At 53.8% G+C, this 17,318-nt stretch overlaps 5 protein-coding genes across 5 annotated transcripts; 4 read left to right on the forward strand and 1 right to left on the reverse strand.

The window, feature by feature from the left end:
• Window positions 1-492: 492 nt before the first annotated feature.
• QBC33DRAFT_148205 (glycoside hydrolase superfamily) lies at window positions 493-2,268 on the reverse strand. The gene is made up of 3 exons (XM_060422148.1): window positions 1,929-2,268; window positions 1,088-1,845; window positions 493-1,032 (listed from the first exon to the last, which is right to left on the reverse strand). The coding sequence occupies exons 1-3, from the start codon at window positions 2,127-2,129 to the stop codon at window positions 627-629; spliced, it is 1,365 nt and encodes a 454-aa protein (XP_060287514.1). The 5' UTR covers window positions 2,130-2,268; the 3' UTR covers window positions 493-626.
• Window positions 2,269-4,063: 1,795 nt separating this feature from the next.
• On the forward strand, window positions 4,064-6,324 carry QBC33DRAFT_565476 (zinc transporter). Its single transcript, XM_060430418.1, has 3 exons — window positions 4,064-4,630; window positions 4,688-5,313; window positions 5,418-6,324. The coding sequence occupies exons 1-3, from the start codon at window positions 4,493-4,495 to the stop codon at window positions 5,902-5,904; spliced, it is 1,251 nt and encodes a 416-aa protein (XP_060287515.1). The 5' UTR covers window positions 4,064-4,492; the 3' UTR covers window positions 5,905-6,324.
• Window positions 6,325-6,544: 220 nt separating this feature from the next.
• QBC33DRAFT_575413 (Adenylosuccinate synthetase) lies at window positions 6,545-9,314 on the forward strand (the record flags this gene model as incomplete). The annotated part of the gene is made up of 20 exons (XM_060430824.1): window positions 6,545-6,578; window positions 6,731-6,732; window positions 6,797-6,857; window positions 7,018-7,054; window positions 7,114-7,134; window positions 7,183-7,260; window positions 7,385-7,422; window positions 7,478-7,582; window positions 7,796-7,827; window positions 7,877-8,113; window positions 8,162-8,197; window positions 8,256-8,352; window positions 8,403-8,451; window positions 8,504-8,540; window positions 8,596-8,623; window positions 8,758-8,819; window positions 8,871-8,933; window positions 8,990-9,130; window positions 9,181-9,210; window positions 9,261-9,314. 20 exons carry the CDS (start codon window positions 6,545-6,547, stop codon window positions 9,312-9,314), a joined length of 1,242 nt encoding a protein of 413 aa, XP_060287516.1.
• A 2,406-nt stretch (window positions 9,315-11,720) lies between these two features.
• On the forward strand, window positions 11,721-13,724 carry QBC33DRAFT_523262 (uncharacterized protein). Its single transcript, XM_060426612.1, has one exon. The coding sequence runs from the start codon at window positions 11,985-11,987 to the stop codon at window positions 13,527-13,529; it is 1,545 nt and encodes a 514-aa protein (XP_060287517.1). The 5' UTR covers window positions 11,721-11,984; the 3' UTR covers window positions 13,530-13,724.
• A 595-nt stretch (window positions 13,725-14,319) lies between these two features.
• Window positions 14,320-17,175, forward strand: QBC33DRAFT_523264 (endomembrane protein 70). The gene is made up of 3 exons (XM_060426613.1): window positions 14,320-14,745; window positions 14,800-16,843; window positions 16,905-17,175. Exons 1-3 carry the CDS (start codon window positions 14,664-14,666, stop codon window positions 16,921-16,923), a joined length of 2,145 nt encoding a protein of 714 aa, XP_060287518.1. The 5' UTR covers window positions 14,320-14,663; the 3' UTR covers window positions 16,924-17,175.
• Window positions 17,176-17,318: the final 143 nt, after the last annotated feature.

Consider the following 17,318-nt stretch of genomic DNA (forward strand, 5'->3'; position numbering starts at 1 on the left):
TATAGATGCATCCGGCGAATACCGCTCGAAATAAGTGGAATCAAAATGGCGCATTTGCTTTTACGAAAACTGTTGCAGAGTATGGGTGATGCAGTGGATCATTGATCTGGGCGAAGATAGCATCTATCTACCCATTGTGAGAACCAGCACTCGGGCTTCGGGGGTTTATGGGAAACTAGGAATCTGCCTGGAAACGGGACGTAGGATAAGTCTCTCGCATGATTTCAGGGCGAAACATTATTGCCGTGCGCTTGGTCCTATAGAGGAAGAAGGAAGTCCTTCGTCTCGATTATTTCTTTTCAATGCAAGGAGTGTGTGCCGGCAGCTAATTCCAGGAAAATGCAAAGTCTGCCCTTGAAGCCATAACCTATGTATCCCCTATCTAGCCCAGTCCCAACCGAAGCGCCGGTGGGAGAGGGCCCCCAAAATATATACCAAGTTGTCTATGGTGAATGTGGCCTATTACAATGCTTAGGATGCAAAAATTGCGAGCCGTCTCGCTCGACTATGGTCCGAATGCGAAAATCCCGCTTTGTGCAGAAACCATGGTTGCCCCCTGGCGCCTTCTCCTTTCCCAGGGTAACGCCAGTCCCATACTTTATAATGGGTGAAATGGGGGGGGAGATTTACAGAGTAAGAACAGCAGCCATCATGACGGCGAAGGCGGCGCCGATGGAGCCGGAGAGGACCGAGGCACCGTTAGGGATGGTGCTGGGGCTCGCGGTCGGGACGGGGGCGCCGGTGCCGGTCGCGGACCCCGTGCCGTTGGCGCCGGAGCCGCCTCCGGTGCTACCCGCGCCGCCACCGGTACCGGAACCAGCGGTAGAGCCGGAGCCGGTTCCGGCTGGCTGGGAGGCACTGCCGGTCAGAGTCGAGGTCTCGAGGGACAGCTGAGAGCTCGGGATGCCGTTGCCGGCACCGGGGCTGCCGCCATTAAGGGCAGAGGAGGTCGGTACGACATTGGCGCTCGACTTGGTGCCGGAACCACCGGAGGAACCCGTGGAAGACGGAGAGGCGGTGGACGAGGAGGAGCTGCCTGGGGTTAGCAAGAGTTTTCCCAAGATAGGCGGTGAAGTGAGGAACCTACGAGTTGTCGACGTCCTTGCAGGAGAGGTCATAGAGAGGGGTCGTGGTCAGCTGGTTGCCAATGACGCCGAAGCTCGGGTTCGGTGTGTCCGGGGCGGCGTCCTGCAGGGTGTACCACCAGACGTTGGTCTCCCCAAACATTGGGCAGCCGACCTCGTCCCAGTAGGTCTTGGCATTCTCCAGAGACGGGACAGCGTCACCCACGGTCTTGCCGCTCACGGGGAAGCCGGTCTCGGCAATCCAGATGGGCTTCCCTCCGACAGCCTGCTTAGTGGCGCTGAGAGCATCATCGAAGAGCGCCTTGCTGTTCTCGATGGAGTTGGCCTGGGTGTCCTGGAAGTAGGGGTAAGCATCGAAGCCGATCCAGTCGCACGCATCAATGACGGCCTGGTTAGAGCCGTTGACCCAGGCAGTCCACGTGTCGACGTGGCCAATCGGGGCGCCCTTGAGGCCAGTGCCGCTGATGGCGTCACGGACTTGCTTGATGTATCCGGCGAGGGTCGAGGGCTCAGCACCGGGGTTCTCCATGTTCAGGATGCCGGTGGGGGAGACGCGGTAGAGATCCTCACTGCCAACGGAAATGCCGGCCACGAGGCTGGTGAAGTCACTTCCATACTGGTCGATAGCAGACTTGAGAGCCTGCAGTTCGTTATCAAAGACGGCGTCACCTGCAGAAGCCCAAAGACCAAGGAGTAGGCTCGTCTTGGTTTTGATGGCAGCCGGGATGGCCGAGATTGGGGAGTTGGAGGTGCCCCCTTGCTGTTAGCGTGGCGATCGTTAGTCATGAATCTCAGGCAAAGGCGTCCAGAACTATTTCCAGAGCTAGTCGAGCAGAAACTTACCACCATGGTGTAGAGACGGCCGCTGTTGAAAGCACCATTGGTGCCAGCTAGGCCCTGGGCAGCGTTGAACTCGTTCTCGAAGTCAGACTGGACCTTGACGGCGCCTGTGGTGAATGTCGCACCATAGTTGAAGCCCTGGAAGGCGGCCGTGGCCGAAGAGATAGTGGCGGCAAGAGCCAAAAGACCTGTAGTTCCACGCATGATGGGCAGGTCGTGGTCGAGCAAGTGGGAGATCCAAGCAAGGTGGTCAGATAGTAGTAGGATGGCAGTCTAAACGAAGGTTTGTTGTCCAAGATAACAACAGTGAAAGACTGGAGAGCAACTACAGGTCTCAAGAGTGGAAGAGTGGCAGAACCGTACTATGATAGTTGGGTAAGAAGTATGAAATATAAGTAGGTACCCTCCATACTTAGTATGTACACTCCAATGCTGTGAACGACGGGACCTACAGCGTCATACGAGAACAAGGTGGGGTTACCATGTCACTGACCTCTCTCACAGCCGTCCCACATGCAGCAACAACAACAGCCAGCCAAACAGAGTCAAGCACGAAGAAAGGATTTGGCTGGCATTCAGGGCACAAGTGGGAGGGAGTACCTGCGCTAGTGGCGATTGAGACAGGACATGCTATACGCTAAAGATCTGGTTGGGAGAAACATACGCAATCGGTATCTGGTGGTGTGGAAATACGAGTTATTGCCACGCAGACGGCCCAGATTGGAACGACAAAGATAAAAAAAAACAGGGCATTTGATGCTCCACCATGGAAGGGTGGTACGGGAATAGAATTGAACAAAAACCTGCTAGTGCCGGTATAAAACAATGGAATCTGGGCATATACGTAATATCTAATATCTGGTTGAATAGCTGAGGACCTACTTATTCGTCCTTACTTTACGGATCCGTACCTACATACGTAGGTACGCTTACACTGAGGCAGGGGACCTCGACTTCAAAAGTCCTTTGGTGATGTACTCACCCAAACCCGGGATGGAGATGCTTGGCAAGCTTTACCAACCAATCATAACTGTTTGATCAGTCCTGAACGGATCGGCCGGAAGTTCCTGGTACGGCCCAAAACCCAGGAATGCCAGCAGGCGGCTGTACTCATTCCAATTCAACGTGGGTACAGAGTACCTACAGAGCCGCAGTACTGAGTCAAGAACCGCGCTGGAACCTAAAGGGATCAAGACACTGACTCGGATGCTCAGCTCTGGTTGGCCACGCGCAGCCCCCGTTCTATTGTTGTAACAGTCTAGAGGCCGAATTAAATTCCCTCGCCCTCGATGAGATGTCGTCTTGAAGCTACTCAAGAGATGGCATTCTTCATTTCAGCTTCCGCTGGCATAGGGGCAGGAAGAGGTTTAAGATATCAGCACTTGGTTACGTTTAGCCTGGTGGAATCTGAGCCTCAAAGTTGCAATGCAATGCATATAACCCTTCCATCCCAATCGACGAGGCAGTGGATACTTTGCTTCTTCTAGACCTCCTGCAAGGGCGGCACTGCAGGGACACGCCAGATAGACTTTACCTGCGGACGAACCCGCAAGCCCAATCAGGTAGGTATTTCAGATGGACAACCTTCTCGGCTTGCGGCGTTATGGGGCAAGGCTTGCGCTTCTAGAGTGGGGAGTTGACTGTTCGGTCTGCTTTTCGTTTTCGACCTTGGTGCCGTCCTCACATGGCATGTAGGTATTGCCTGGTTCTGATCCTTGATTCCTTGGCTTTCTGGTCCACCTGTGTGACTATGGAAGTTAAGCCTACTTTCGCCTTGGAAGTACATCACGGGAATTACGCCGGCAGTGCTGGAGGATGATATGCTCAGCCAAGACCAAGGCGCAAAGTAATATTCACCTTGTTAGGGCATCACTGTAGACTGTTCCACGGGGGAGACCAAACATAAGCGAGTGGACATCATTGGAAAGCTGTGCCATATTCCGGAGTAGCTGCTGGAAACCGTTAGGTATCGCACTTGTAAGCAACCTAGAGCACACGGTCAGAACAGGCACTGCTAAGTAATAATGAGGGCTGTACTATTCTTCGGCAGTCGGCTCAGCCATTCAGGGGCCATTCGTCTTCCAACTGGTGCAGAATAGGAGGAGTGTGCGAAATGCTTTTCGGGACAAGCCGAAACATTAACGCAGTGTGCTAATGGTGCCCAGTTGGTGCATTAACTGGAACTCAACCGGCTATTTAGCTGTTTAGGTAGAGAACCGGGTGAGACTTCGACGTAAACTCACAAAACTGCATAACAACAAACAGGTTCGTCATAGCCAACAGAATCCAAAGACCTAATATTTCCGATGGTTTAAATAATGTTGTGAATCATGGCCATGGACCAGTTGTCTCTCTCTCTATTATTGGCTCGGCAAGGCACGGATCAGCGCCGCAGCCCTGCGCTTTTCGCTGCTTCCTGCTCCGATAATGTCAAAGTCAACTTCCTAGGATCAGCCCCACGACAGCTGTCGTGTGCTCCCTGAATTCGCCAACTCCCACCAAATTGCCGCTGAAACAGGCGCTGAGCAATTCCGATTGACTTGGTCCATTTGACATTACTGCCCGTAATGCCTTCTTCTCGAGTCAACCGCCTGTTGCTGGCGCTCTGTGCCATTGCTGTGACCTGTTGCTTGGCAGAGCATGTCTCCGAAAAACGGACACCCGCAAACCTCATGAGCTTGGAAGAGCTCGACGAGCAGCTCCAGGTACGCGCAAATCCCGAGCTGTAGCTCCTGGGCCAGCTATCTGACTCTGTATCCTAGCAATGCGCAGTGGTTCGGGAGCTCAATGCCCACAGGGCCGCCGCCCACGGGCACGCGACCTCGTCCTCGCTCTCGCGCATCTTCGCGGTCCTCTTCCCCGGCAGCCCTGCGGTCAACGCCCTCCTCGCGACCCTCTACATCTCGGGCCCGCCCAACTTCCTGCTCGCGCTCTGCCCGCCAAACATAGACCCGGCCTCCCTCTCGGTCATGGTGGCGTTCGCGGTGGGCGGCCTGATGGGCGACACCCTGTTCCACCTGCTGCCCGAGATCTTCCTCGGGGACCACGGCTCGGAGAACGCCCGGTTCATGCTTGTCGAGCCGAACCGCAACCTGCTACTCGGCGTCGCCATCCTGGTCGGTTTCATGACCTTTGTCGCCATGGATAAGGGCCTGCGCATCGCGACGGGGGGCGCGGGCCACGACCACTCGCACGGTCACGCACACGAGCACCCGAAATCTGATGCCGGCGCCTCGTCTACTGCCATTGAGGCTCCAGACTCGAAGGGGGTCAAGAGCCGTGGCAAGAGCGGCGCCAAGAATGCCAACGGCAAGGCAGAGGGCCGCCAGGAGAACACGGTGAAGGAGATCAGCCCCAGTGTGAAGCTGGGAGGCTACTTGAACCTCATGTAAGTTGGAGATTGCCCTTCCTTCAGGGCAGGTCTAGTACACGTCCAGCGTGTGTGTGATATCTCCAGGTCTAATCATGGCCACCGCGCGGCGCAATCTACAGTGCCGATTTCACGCACAACATCACTGACGGGCTTGCCATGTCGGCATCGTTCTACGCATCGCCGACCATCGGGGCGACGACGACGGTGGCGGTCTTCTTCCACGAGATCCCGCACGAGGTCGGCGACTTCGCACTGCTGATCCAGTCCGGCTTCTCCAAGCGGGCGGCGATGGGCGCGCAGTTCGTCACGGCTCTGGGCGCCCTCCTCGGCACGCTCATCGGGATCGCGGTCCAGGAGCTGGGCGGGGCGGGCGGCGGGACGGGCGTGCCGATGGGCGGGGGACTCTGGGGCACCAGCCTCAGCTGGGGCGACATGCTGCTCCCCTTCACGGCGGGCACCTTCCTCTACGTCGGCACGGTCTCGGTCATCCCGGAGCTGCTCCAGACGGGGCCGAACAAGGCCCAGGAGCTACGGCAGACGCTGGTGCAGTTCGCCGCCATCGCCGTCGGAGCCGGCATCATGCTCCTGATCTCGTGGCATGACTGAGCCGGTTCTGGACTGGCCACGTTGGCTGGGGACCTACATCATAAGGGGGGTTGGGAGAGGCTAATGGTCTTACGCGGCATGTGTCGTGGCTTGCATTGCATATGATAGAGAGTGCACTGATTCTCGGTAGAAGATCTGGGGTTTACAAAACGACATGGAAGGGTGTAATAGAAGCGGGTAAATTCACCATTTCAGAGCCCAGTTGCGTCTTCTGAGTTCACGTCATACTTTCCCTCCTAAAACCAGTTGATAGTATGGTGAAATGCACTTTCTGGATCAACACCTCCGAGCTTACCACCCACGAAGAGTCGAAAACCAGACAAGTGACCTACCAGCTTCATTAGTAATTAGGCCTGATGACAAAGTCAATCCAGGCCTGGTTGGCTTCGCAGTAGGTAGTTAATCGGTCAAGCATTGCGTTGCCGATGTCGGCTGCGGTAAACCACAAATTGATGGTTGGTGTTGACCAAAAGGCATGCCAAGCAAAATCTGGCTTGTTGCACAGTGTAATTGATGACCCGGCATTTTGCCGACTCACCAACCGCGTCCACGAAAATCTTGTTGCACATCGTCTTGTACTAAGTATTCTCTTCAACCACAACAACGGCACCCACGACAACCAATCTCAATCTCGCACAAAATGACTATCGATGTCATTCTCGGGGCCCAATGGGGTAAGTTTGCCTTGCCTCCCTTGCCTGGAATGCGTCCTTCCTCTGCGCCCGGCCGATATCGCGCCCGGTCGATATTGCGCCCGGTCGATATCGCGCCCGGCCGATATCGGTTGGCTCTCACGATGCTAACGATAACCTCATAGGCGACGAAGGCGTGAGTCCTCGATCCGAACCCAATACGGCCCGACATCCAGACATTAATGATACTGTGTGTTCAGAAGGGAAAGCTGGTTGATATCCTGTCCCGGGAGGCACAACTCTGTTGCCGAGCTGCCGTAAGTTCAACGAAGGCACCAATGCCGCCAACAGCTTCCACGATCCCTTCGCAATCGACTATCTCCCGGTGGAATACCTGCTAACTACCCTCAAGGGTGGATCTAATGCAGGTCAGCCTATCTGCCGCGAGGCAAATCTCTAGAGCGGCCTCAATTGGGGCCAGCGCTGACTGGTAGGACGGTTTCAGGTCACATGATCAAGTTCGTCAAACGCTTTCAATCGATCAATTGATATATTTGTTTCTTTGCTAATGAGTCAGGGTGGATGGAGTCTCCTACAGGTAGAGAACGGGCCGGTGTCTAAGCTGTGGTTGGCTACTGACTTGCAGTAGCTTTCACCTCTTGCCCTCCGGCCTCATGAATCCGCGGTGCATGAACTTCATCGGCTCCGGTGTGGTCTTTCACATGTGCGTCATCACAAAATCCTCCGACTATGACCCGATCGATCGCCAGACAGGCATCTTATTGATGTCTCGCCTGGCTCGCACCCCTCAACTGAACAGGTCAATAAGACTGACTCTGTCCCTCTAGCCCGACCTTCTTCAGCGAGCTCAAGGAGCTTGAAGAGAGTATGTTGCAGGGTATCCCAGTCTTTTGAGCATCAGTATGTCTAACATAGCTCAGAGGGCCTGACCGCGGTACACGACCGAATCCTTGTTTCTGACAGGGTCAACGTCCTCTTGGACATGCACATGGCAGTGGATGGTCTTGAGGAGAAGGAGCTCGGAGGTTCGTCCTATGGTTTCGATGCTCTCTTTAAGAAACAGCAGCTAATGAAAACCTCAGACGCAGCTATTGGAACAACAAAGCGCGGTAATGTACCCTCAGAACTTCACGCTGGGTTGTTCCTTGATGCTGCTTTGCCCCTTTACAAGCACTCCCATATATGAACTGCAGGGCTAGTGATTCTATTAAAGCAACAGGGTCTAACGTCCACCAAAGGCATTGGTCCATGCTACCAAACAAGCAGAGCGGTAAGAAGTTAGCTTGACGAGGGGTCGCACGGTGCGCTAACTTTCCCAGCGAACTGGCATCAAATTAACTGACATCTTCTATCCTGAACTTTTCGAGGAGAAGGTGAAGCGCTTAGCTGGTGGTTATCAAAAGCGCTTTGGTGAACTGTTCAAGTACGACATCAAAGCCGAGCTTGCTTCTTTTGAGGAGTATAGGGAGATGATGAGGAAATACGTCGTGGACGGCGTGTCCTTCATGACATCCGCACAGCAGAGCGACATGAAGATTGTGGTCGAAGGCGCAAACGTAATGTTCTCGTCCCAAACGCTAAACAAACAGTGCTTACTTCAATAGGCACTGATGCTAGATATTGATTATGGCTCGTACCCAGTAAGTCTGCGTTAACGTCGTTCTTCGATTTTGCACCAGTGCTTATAATCGATAACAGTTCGTTACTTCGTCAAGTACCACGCTTGCTGGCATCATTGGTGGACTCACCCTGAACCCGAAGAACATTACAGAGACGGTTGGAGTGGTTAAGGCTTGTATGTTCTTAATTGCTTTAAGGCTGTCATTCACTGCTGACTGGCAACAGACACCACCCGTGTCGGTTGGGGTGCCTTCAAGACCGAAGACACGGAAGAGTGCGTCTTTATTACTTTCCCGAAGCCACTCTAGACTAATTGAAAACCTCAGGATTGGCACCAAACTTCAGGAGATTGGACGCGAATGGGTGAGGCTACATGCAGGCCCAGAGAATTCGAGCTTTCACCGCTGACAAGACATAGGGGACGTCGACCGGCCGCAGACGCCGATGTGGATGGTGAGCTTTAATCACTTTAGCGTTTAGCTGCTGATCAACTTACTCACTGCTCTCAGGCTCGGTACGCACAACTTCAAAAACCTCAGGGATTGACGGAACTGGGAACGCAACTAACAAGTACATACAGACCTTGTTGTTGTCAAGTACAGCAACTCAATCAACTACTACACCAGCCTTAATCTGACAAAGGTAGGCCTGGTATGCTTCCTACATATATGAAAATACCCTAACACTTTATAGCTCGACGTTTTGGACACTTTTGAAACGATCAAGATTGCGATCGCTTATAAGGTCGACGGACAGGTCAGTGATGCCAAGGAGATCATAATAGATGATAGTGACGCTGACCGTCTGGACAGGAATTGGACTCTTACCCTGCGGATCTTAAGATCTTAGAACAAGCTGAGGTGGTTTACCATGAGATGCCAGGGTGGCAAACGCCGACTACCAACGCGAAGACCTACTACGATTTGCCCAAGAAGGCTCGCGATTACGTGGAGGTAAGCACTCGAATTGGGCTCGTATAGCGAACAATGGTGCTGACCTCTAGCAGTACATTGAGAAGTTTGTGGGAGTCAAGGTACGTGGCCGCACATACTGTCCAAGCCCGCGGTTGCTAACGTCCCGCAGATCAAGTACATTGGCACCGGTCCCGACCGTGAGGCCATGATCCAGCGCGCCTGATTACGCCAGATGGAGGAAGCACCCGAGCCTTGGCTTGGATCGTGCGCAAGGAGTGTTGGGTACCCAAGCCATTTCATGACTCCAAGAAGAGTGTGGGTATTTACCTTGACGACCCCCTTAGTGCCTACTGCTCGTCCGTACGGTCCTTCCGTGCCCCTTTTGCCCGTGATAGTTGCGATGCGTCCTGTGCGTGAATACTCATTCTATCGCGGACGAATCGGTTCCTGCGCTCTGGGCTTTGCCGTGCCTGGTTCTGCGGTTGATGGAGCTCACATGATTGATGCGACATGGTATCAGGACTACACTGAGAGAACAACTAACTCCATTCTTCAATTGAGAAAGGGATCGTCACGATCCGAAGACACCCTGCATATTATGCTCCGTCACGTTGCGCCCTGCTTGGCTGCTCTCTTTGCTTTCCACGATGTTGTCTGACTGCTGCTGAAGAGCCAGGTCCTGAGCCTTAAGTGGATCTTCCCTGCTTGCGGATTTTTCCACGTTCTTTGCCAAAAAAAGAACGAGAAGTTAGTCAATTGAATACAGTGCTATCTAACAGAATCTCTGAGGCGGCGTCGCCCGAATCTGTCTGAGATGCTGGATAATTTGGAGGCGGCTGATAAGACTTGGCTTGTGAAAATTGGCTGCTCGACTACTCTTGACTGCACCCGGCTCCGATATCAGTACAGTTGACAAAGCAGCAGCTCCTCCTTCATGCAGCTCTCGAGGCGTAAACCGCAGCAGCCACGACACCTAATCCAAGAAGAGTGTACGGATTAGCACAGGAAGAATGCCCACTTAATCGCCTGGACTGTGTCTTACTCTTTAGCAATGCGTACAAAAATGGATCTCTCCCATCTGGGTAAATTCCGGATACTAACCAAAGGGAACGCTCCGGGTTGACAGGGGTTGAGGAGAGTTGAACGTTGCCCAGAAATATAATGTGAGACTACAGCCAGATTCTTGTGCTGAAGGTTGCGATGCTGGTGGCCCAAGCAAATGTTGGGGGCACGGTATTATTAGGGCCACACCATGGTATAGTTAAATAATACGGTTGTGTAAACTGTCAGTTTTATGGATCGAGCGTTTTGGAAGCATAATCTCCGTTTTAAACGGAGACAAACGCCGCTGAGTCAGCAAAAGTAAATGTGGTCATGTAATTTAAGGTGAAGACAGTTTCCGGCTCCTCACGAGAATGCGACAGTTTATAGCCTCATTTTGCCGCTCAAAGGCCACGGTTTTCTGCCTCTCTAGCTACCATTTATGGTGGCCTTTGAGCGGACAGGAAACATTTATGAGCAAAATGGTGGCTGTCCTGGGTCGTCAATGTGTAATCCCACCCAGAGTCCCGGACCCCCGAGGGAAACCGAGACTTTCTGGGGTTCGTTCAAGCTTTTTGATGTGTCACTGAGCTACAAATGCTACTCAATATATCAAGATTCAGGACTGCGTAGTACGGCATAAGTTCGATCCTTCGATCCTTCGATCCTTCTTCGATCCTACCTCCCTCAGCTCAAGTTGCTCATCTCTTGCAAACGACGTTTGTGTCGTGAATGCCTATGCCTATGCTGTTTCCCAGCCTTTGAAACTTATCGAGGTACGCAAACCAGTAAGGTCCATATTTATAAAAGCTAGCACGCTGTTGCCCAGGCTGGCGGCCCTTGTTATCCGTACAGAGGAAGCCAGAAGTTTCCAACAAATCAACTGGTCCCACACTACTTAAGGTTGAATCTGGGGAGGTCTCCGTTCTTCGGAGCTTAGGCGACGGACGGCTTCAACACCAGTGATTACCTATGCCTCTAAAGGTAAGGGCAAGCGATTGGTTAAGTGAAGAAGAAAAAAAAATTTGGCGAACGTAATTACCATGCAGACAACCAAACAAGCAGCTTAGTATGGTGTTCATTCTTGGGAAGCGGGTTAGGTCTCGGTACATGACATAACCGAGTTGCCTGCTAGTATCTGTACGCTCGTGTCGCACAATGCGGCGTGCTATCATGAGAGATGCAGGTTCATCTCACCGAGTGCTGTACCAAAGGATACAAGAGGCAGAGCCTGCTGCGAGACGTGCTCGGTCCGTAGTAAGGAGTTTAAGGAGTTAATAAATAGTGATCGGAGCTAGGCCCGGGTAATCGGTGAACAGTCACCCCGGTGGATCTCATCCCGCGCGGCGATCCACTTGTCGCGCCCTTCGGGTTGTACATTACGTCCATAGCGCTGGCTAGGGATTGGTAGGTTCGATGACTGACCTTGCAGGCTCCCCAGACTTAGACCCAAGGCAAACTGCATGGGCGCCGTCCATCAGGTACCGCGTAGTTCCAAGGGCGTACGCGAACCTGTCCATACCGGTCCCGGAATGGCGCAGGCACATGATACGCTGCAGGTGGAAACCACCAACAGTCATTGACGGAGTCCCACACCAGCACACCCTTTATTTGACATGCGCCAATCATCCGTCCGGGGAGGGGGGGGGTGGGATGTCTGACCCGTGGTGATGGAAGTATCGTAGCGTAATCATGGACAAAATCTCTGCTTGGTAATGAGTCAAAGTTTCCCAGAGGTGGGCATAGTATACCTATATAGGAGCCCCTTCATTGTGTCCGAGTCTTGGATGAAACCAAACAAGCAAACACGCAAACAGTACGAGTCTCTGTCTCTCTGAGCATCCAGATCTTGATGTCCATTGATCACATCTTCCTTGCAAGGCACAGCCTTGCCAACACATCGTCCATCATGTCTTCGTTCACCACCGAGTCCAGCGGACAAACTAGCAGCACCATGAGGATGGGATTCCAAAAATCTAGCATTCAGGTCAACGTTAGCAACCACTTCAACTCCAAGGTCTACACCTCGGGCTCTCCCGTCACCGGAGACGTCACTATCAGAACTCGACGGGACGTGCGATTCGACTATATCCAGATCGTCCTGGTCGGCACTACCAGGACTCGCGTGGATGGTGTCAACTCTGCCCGCGAAGTCGCACATACCTTCCTGAAGATGGTTATGCCGATTCCTGAGTCGTCATACCCCGTCCCAAGAGTCCTCCACCCTGGCCAGACCTACACAGTTCCCTTCGAATTCGTGATACCAAACCAGCTCACGGTCAGCGCCTGCAACCACAAGGTTCGGTCCCCTCAACTACTCGACCATCACATCCTACTCCCGCCCTCGATGGGGTCATGGGAGAAGGACGACATGGCGCCGCATATGGCCAGCGTCGAGTACGCCATCAAGGCCCGCGTCTTCAGCCAGCCCGACCTCCACGGCAAGCAGGTCAAGGTCATGGAAGCTTCCCAGAAGATCCAAGTGCTCCCGTCATCCGCCGAGGAACCTCCACTGAGCCTCACCAAGCACGACAGGTTGTACACCATGACGAAGTCCAAGACGCTGAGGAAGGGCCTCCTCTCGGGCAAGCAGGGCCGCTTGACCGCCGAGGCCGTTCAACCAGGCGCAGTCACTCTGGGACCGGACGGGCATGCCATGTCGGGGACTACGGCGCAGATCAAGCTCACTTTCGACCCGGCATCTGCCGATATAGTCCCTCCCAAGGTGACGGGCGTCACCGGCAAGGTTGTCGCGCATACCTACTACAGCAGCAGCGGAATCAGCGACTTCCCCAACGTCGGTGACTGGACTCGGGATGCAGTTACTCAGCAGCGCGGCGCCTACTCGGCATCTGCCTCTCTCCCCGAGGTGTCAGTCGGGCATGCCCTATGGGCCCAGAATCTCCCGTCGGTTGTCCGTCGGGATTCGGGATACTCGACCGGGTCTCGCTCAGAATTGGACGTCGAAGGAGCCAACAAGTCCAGTCGCCGGGAAAGCAGGTCTCATGGCGGGGCCAAGACCAAGACGGGCGTGGGCGCCGCTTCCCCCATCTTCCACACCACGACGCTGCGGCTGCCCATCAACCTACCCCTGGACAAGAAGACCTTCATCCCGACCTTCCACTCCTGCATCACCTCCCGCTTCTATACGCTGCAGCTCTCCCTGTCCCTGGCATCGGGCTCGAGCGTCAACACGGTCAGCCTGTCGCTGCCCCTCCAGGTGGCGGTGGCGCCGGATCTGGAGCACGGCATGGGGCTGCCGAGCTTCGAGACGGCCGTCCAGGAGGCCGAGGCGGATGAGCACTTGCGGCCGCGGTTGATCCATGTCCCCGAGCAGGAATACACGACGACGAGCGTGCTACCGGGATATGGCGAATGGGTTGCGACTTCTTCTTAGCTGGATACCCCGATACGTCAATTTTTTCATCTCTTTGGTCTGTCTCTATGTCCGTCTGTTGAAGCGTGGCTGTCTGGTCGCTGAATGCGTATATACCTTGTTGGATGGGACTGGGAAATCTATAGAAACGGCGTTGGGTCGGGCATAGAAAATAATTGGCTTCTACTAGTAATACTGTACACGTTATTATACCAATACCTGCTTTTGTGTCTCATGAGATGCATCGCCGTACCATCTTGATCTTGACTTTACTGTAAAGTGGCATATTCAGCCTCTGTCAGAATAGGGGAGAGAGAGACGGAAACCCTCGCGAGTACACTCATGGACATCGACAGATAGTCAATCTCTCGAGATGCCTGTTTTAGACTTTAACTCTCTTACAGAATCTGCCCCAAGCTCACTATTAGTCGTCACAACCAGCCTGCCCGGTCCGGGCCTGGATATCAACATACGCAAAGGGATGCAAACAGACACGACACGACACCGGGCGTGAAGAGACTGGACCAACCGCTGTTAGTCGAGAGTCCCGACTCGAGACAATTGAACTGCCAAGCAAGAAGTTATACTGAAGCTGTTTCTAACCTCATTTCAAAAAGGGGGACCGCCATTGGCGGAGATACAATGATGTCAGCTGGCAGCCAGGTGAAGGAGCTCGACTCCGTACTGGCATTTGACTTGGGAGATTCTCCTGATTTCCATGCGCCAATCCGGGCGCGTGTAACTTTAAAGGTACCGACTAGCCCGAAGCTTTTGGCTAAATTTAGGTAGCTGTCAATTTACCAAGCATTCAGTCTTCCCACCTATCCCGATTCATCCCACGCAACAGATGGACTACGTGTGCATCTTCCTCCGCCCCCAGGAACGATCTCTGTCGCCAGCACCTTGATCTGCCCCTACGATCGCCCGGCCAATCTGTCTTAGCACTCCAGGCAGATCCAGGTACTCCGTGCCGATTACACTCGTTATTTTGGACTGCGCCCCTTGCTGGACCCTTGAAGCGCGACCCGACTTCTTTCCGCCTTGCGCTATCACTACGACCCTGCCCACACCACGCTTACGGACTCTTGATGGTTTGGCGAAAACAGCCCGAACAACTCGACTGAGGAAAGGGATCGGGAGACAATAGAACCTACAATGGATAAGTTGATAAGGACGGCCGTCCGGTGGCTTGTCTTGGGCCTGCTCCTGTTGCAGGTTGAGGCATTCTATATACCTGGTAAGCCGGCGCTCTCGATCATTCGCTGCCGTTGCTCGCTCTAACGCAATCCAGGTTGGTCCGTCAAAAGCTACAAGAAGAACGAACAGATCCCCTTGTTAGTGAACAAGGTCTACTCCGATAGCACCGAGCTACAATATGCCTACTATGACCTCCCCTTCGTCTGCCCGCCGACGGGCCAACGGCGCCCCGGATCGGGACTCTTTAGCGGAGAGAGCATATCCCTCAACCTGGGCGAGGTGCTACGGGGCGACAGGATAAAGGCATCTGATATTGACTTGGTCATGAACCAAGACAACGAATGCCAGTCCTTGTGTAATCGAGAGATTAGCAGGAGGGATTTGAAGCGCGCCAAGGAGATGGTCAAGGATGGGTATGTGGTCGAGTGGATCGTGGACAACCTCCCCGGAGCCACCAGCTTCGTGACCGTCGACAAGACGCGGAAGTACTACGCCGCCGGATTCAAACTGGGCTATACCGACCACTCTGGCGGAAGGTCACGTTATTTCCTGAACAACCACCACACCATCGTGATCCGCTACCGCCGAGCTCCCGGGAGGGCAGGGGATAGAGGGGGAATGGTCGTGGTTGGGTTTGAGGTTTACCCTAAGAGCGTTGGCGCTAATGTCAAGAGGAACTCCGACGGTTGCCCTGCGGATCTTCATGATGTTGACCAGCATTTTGAGCTCTATCTGCCACCAAATCAGACGTCGTCCGATCTTGGGATTGAGTACCCTCGCTCATCATACTATCCCGAGGCGACAGAGGATATCGACGATGACGCGAAGCTCACGATACCGTACTCATACTCTGTCTACTTCCGAGAGGATAATTCGATTGAGTGGAATCATCGGTGGGATCTATACTTTGTGAACCAGGAAGAGGGCTCCAGGATTCATTGGCTGGCCATCGTCAACTCCCTTATCATCTGCGGCCTTCTCACCGGCATTGTCCTCATGATCCTGACCAAGACAATACGCACCGACATCAAGGGCTACAGGGAAGGCTCAGCCGAAGATGGAAAGGCGCGCTCGAGGCAAGCCGCCCGGACGCCGAAGTTGAGCGAGAAGGGACTCGGTCTCCTCGATCAGGAGGGAGCCGCTGACAACGACGGCGATGTTTCTTCGGATGAGGAGGCTCTGGAGGACGTGACGGGATGGAAACTGCTCCATGCTGACATCTTCCGCGCACCGGCCTATGGGTACTTGCTTGCGCCGTTGGTGGGCTCGGGGATGCAGCTCCTGTTCATGGCCGCCGGATTGGTTTTCCTGAGCGCTCTTGGCATTCTGAATCCCAGCTTCAGGGGAGGGTTCATTAGTTTTGGTGTCGGGCTGTTCGTATTCGCGGGTCTTTTCTCTGGATACTTCTCGGCCCGGGTCTACCGGACTTTTGGCGGCCAAGATTGGCGCAAGAACATGGCGGTCACGGCTGTCCTCTTTCCGGGGATGCTGTTTGCCGTGGTCTTCGTCCTCAACCTCTTCGTATGGGCCCAGGCTTCTAGCACGGCTATTCCTTTTGGAACGCTCATTGCCATCGTCTTCCTATGGCTTTGTGTCCAGGGCCCTCTCGTTTATGTCGGGTCCTGGTACGGCTACGTTCGTGCAGGGGCTTGGGATCACCCAACCAAGACCAGCGCCATCCCTCGCCAGATACCACAACAGGCCTGGTATATCAAGGGCGCCCAGGCAATACTCTTGGCGGGCCTTATCCCGTTCGCCGTCATCTTCATTGAGTTGCTCTTCGTCTTCCAGTCGATGTGGCAGGACAAGAGTGGTTACTACTACGTGTTCGGCTTCCTGGCCGTGGTGTCGACTATCCTGATCCTCACCATCGCCGAGGTAACCGTCGTCACCATATATGTACAGCTGTGCTCCGAGAACTACCATTGGTGGTGGCAGTCTTTCCTCGTCGGCGGTGGAAGCGCCTTGTGGGTGTTCTTGTACTGTGTGTGGTACTACTTCACGAAGCTCCACATCACGGGTTTCGTGAGCAGCATGCTGTTCTTCAGCTACAGCTTCATGGCGTGCTGCGTCTATGGCCTCTTGACCGGCACCGTTGGCTTCTTGAGCGCATATCTGTTCGTTCGGAAGATATACGGGTAGGTTTGCGTCACCCCCCGAACACGGGCACTCTGGCTTTACTAACCCACTTGTCATTAGTGCTATCAAGGCCGACTGATTGACGAAACATGAATTGAGAGACGGGGGTTTGTTGCATTGTCCAAGGCGCATTGAGGCTGCATAATGATAAGGGGAAACCGGCGTTTGGAGCAGGTTCGCTCGCCGCGAGGACAAGCCTCAAAGTGTGCTCCAGGAATATGATTAGAGACAAATTGAATAGCAGTCAGTATATAAGATATCTGGGGTCAAGACACCCATGATAAATATTAGTACATAAATTTAGTGTAATGGGAATATCTCCATGAGCGAGTACGTCTTTTTCACTTCTATGTCTGTGGAATAGAACTACCTAGGTAGGTACCTTGTTGCAGGGGCACCTACCTAGGTACTCTAGGTATTGGCCCAAGGCCTTGGTGGTGTGGTGGCAACTTCTCGTCAAACTTGTCAATTCAG

The sequence above is a fragment of the Phialemonium atrogriseum genome (genome assembly GCF_030411735.1).
Source record: "Phialemonium atrogriseum strain 8032-3 unplaced genomic scaffold QBC33scaffold_2, whole genome shotgun sequence".
Taxonomy (NCBI): Eukaryota; Fungi; Ascomycota; class Sordariomycetes; order Cephalothecales; family Cephalothecaceae; genus Phialemonium; species Phialemonium atrogriseum.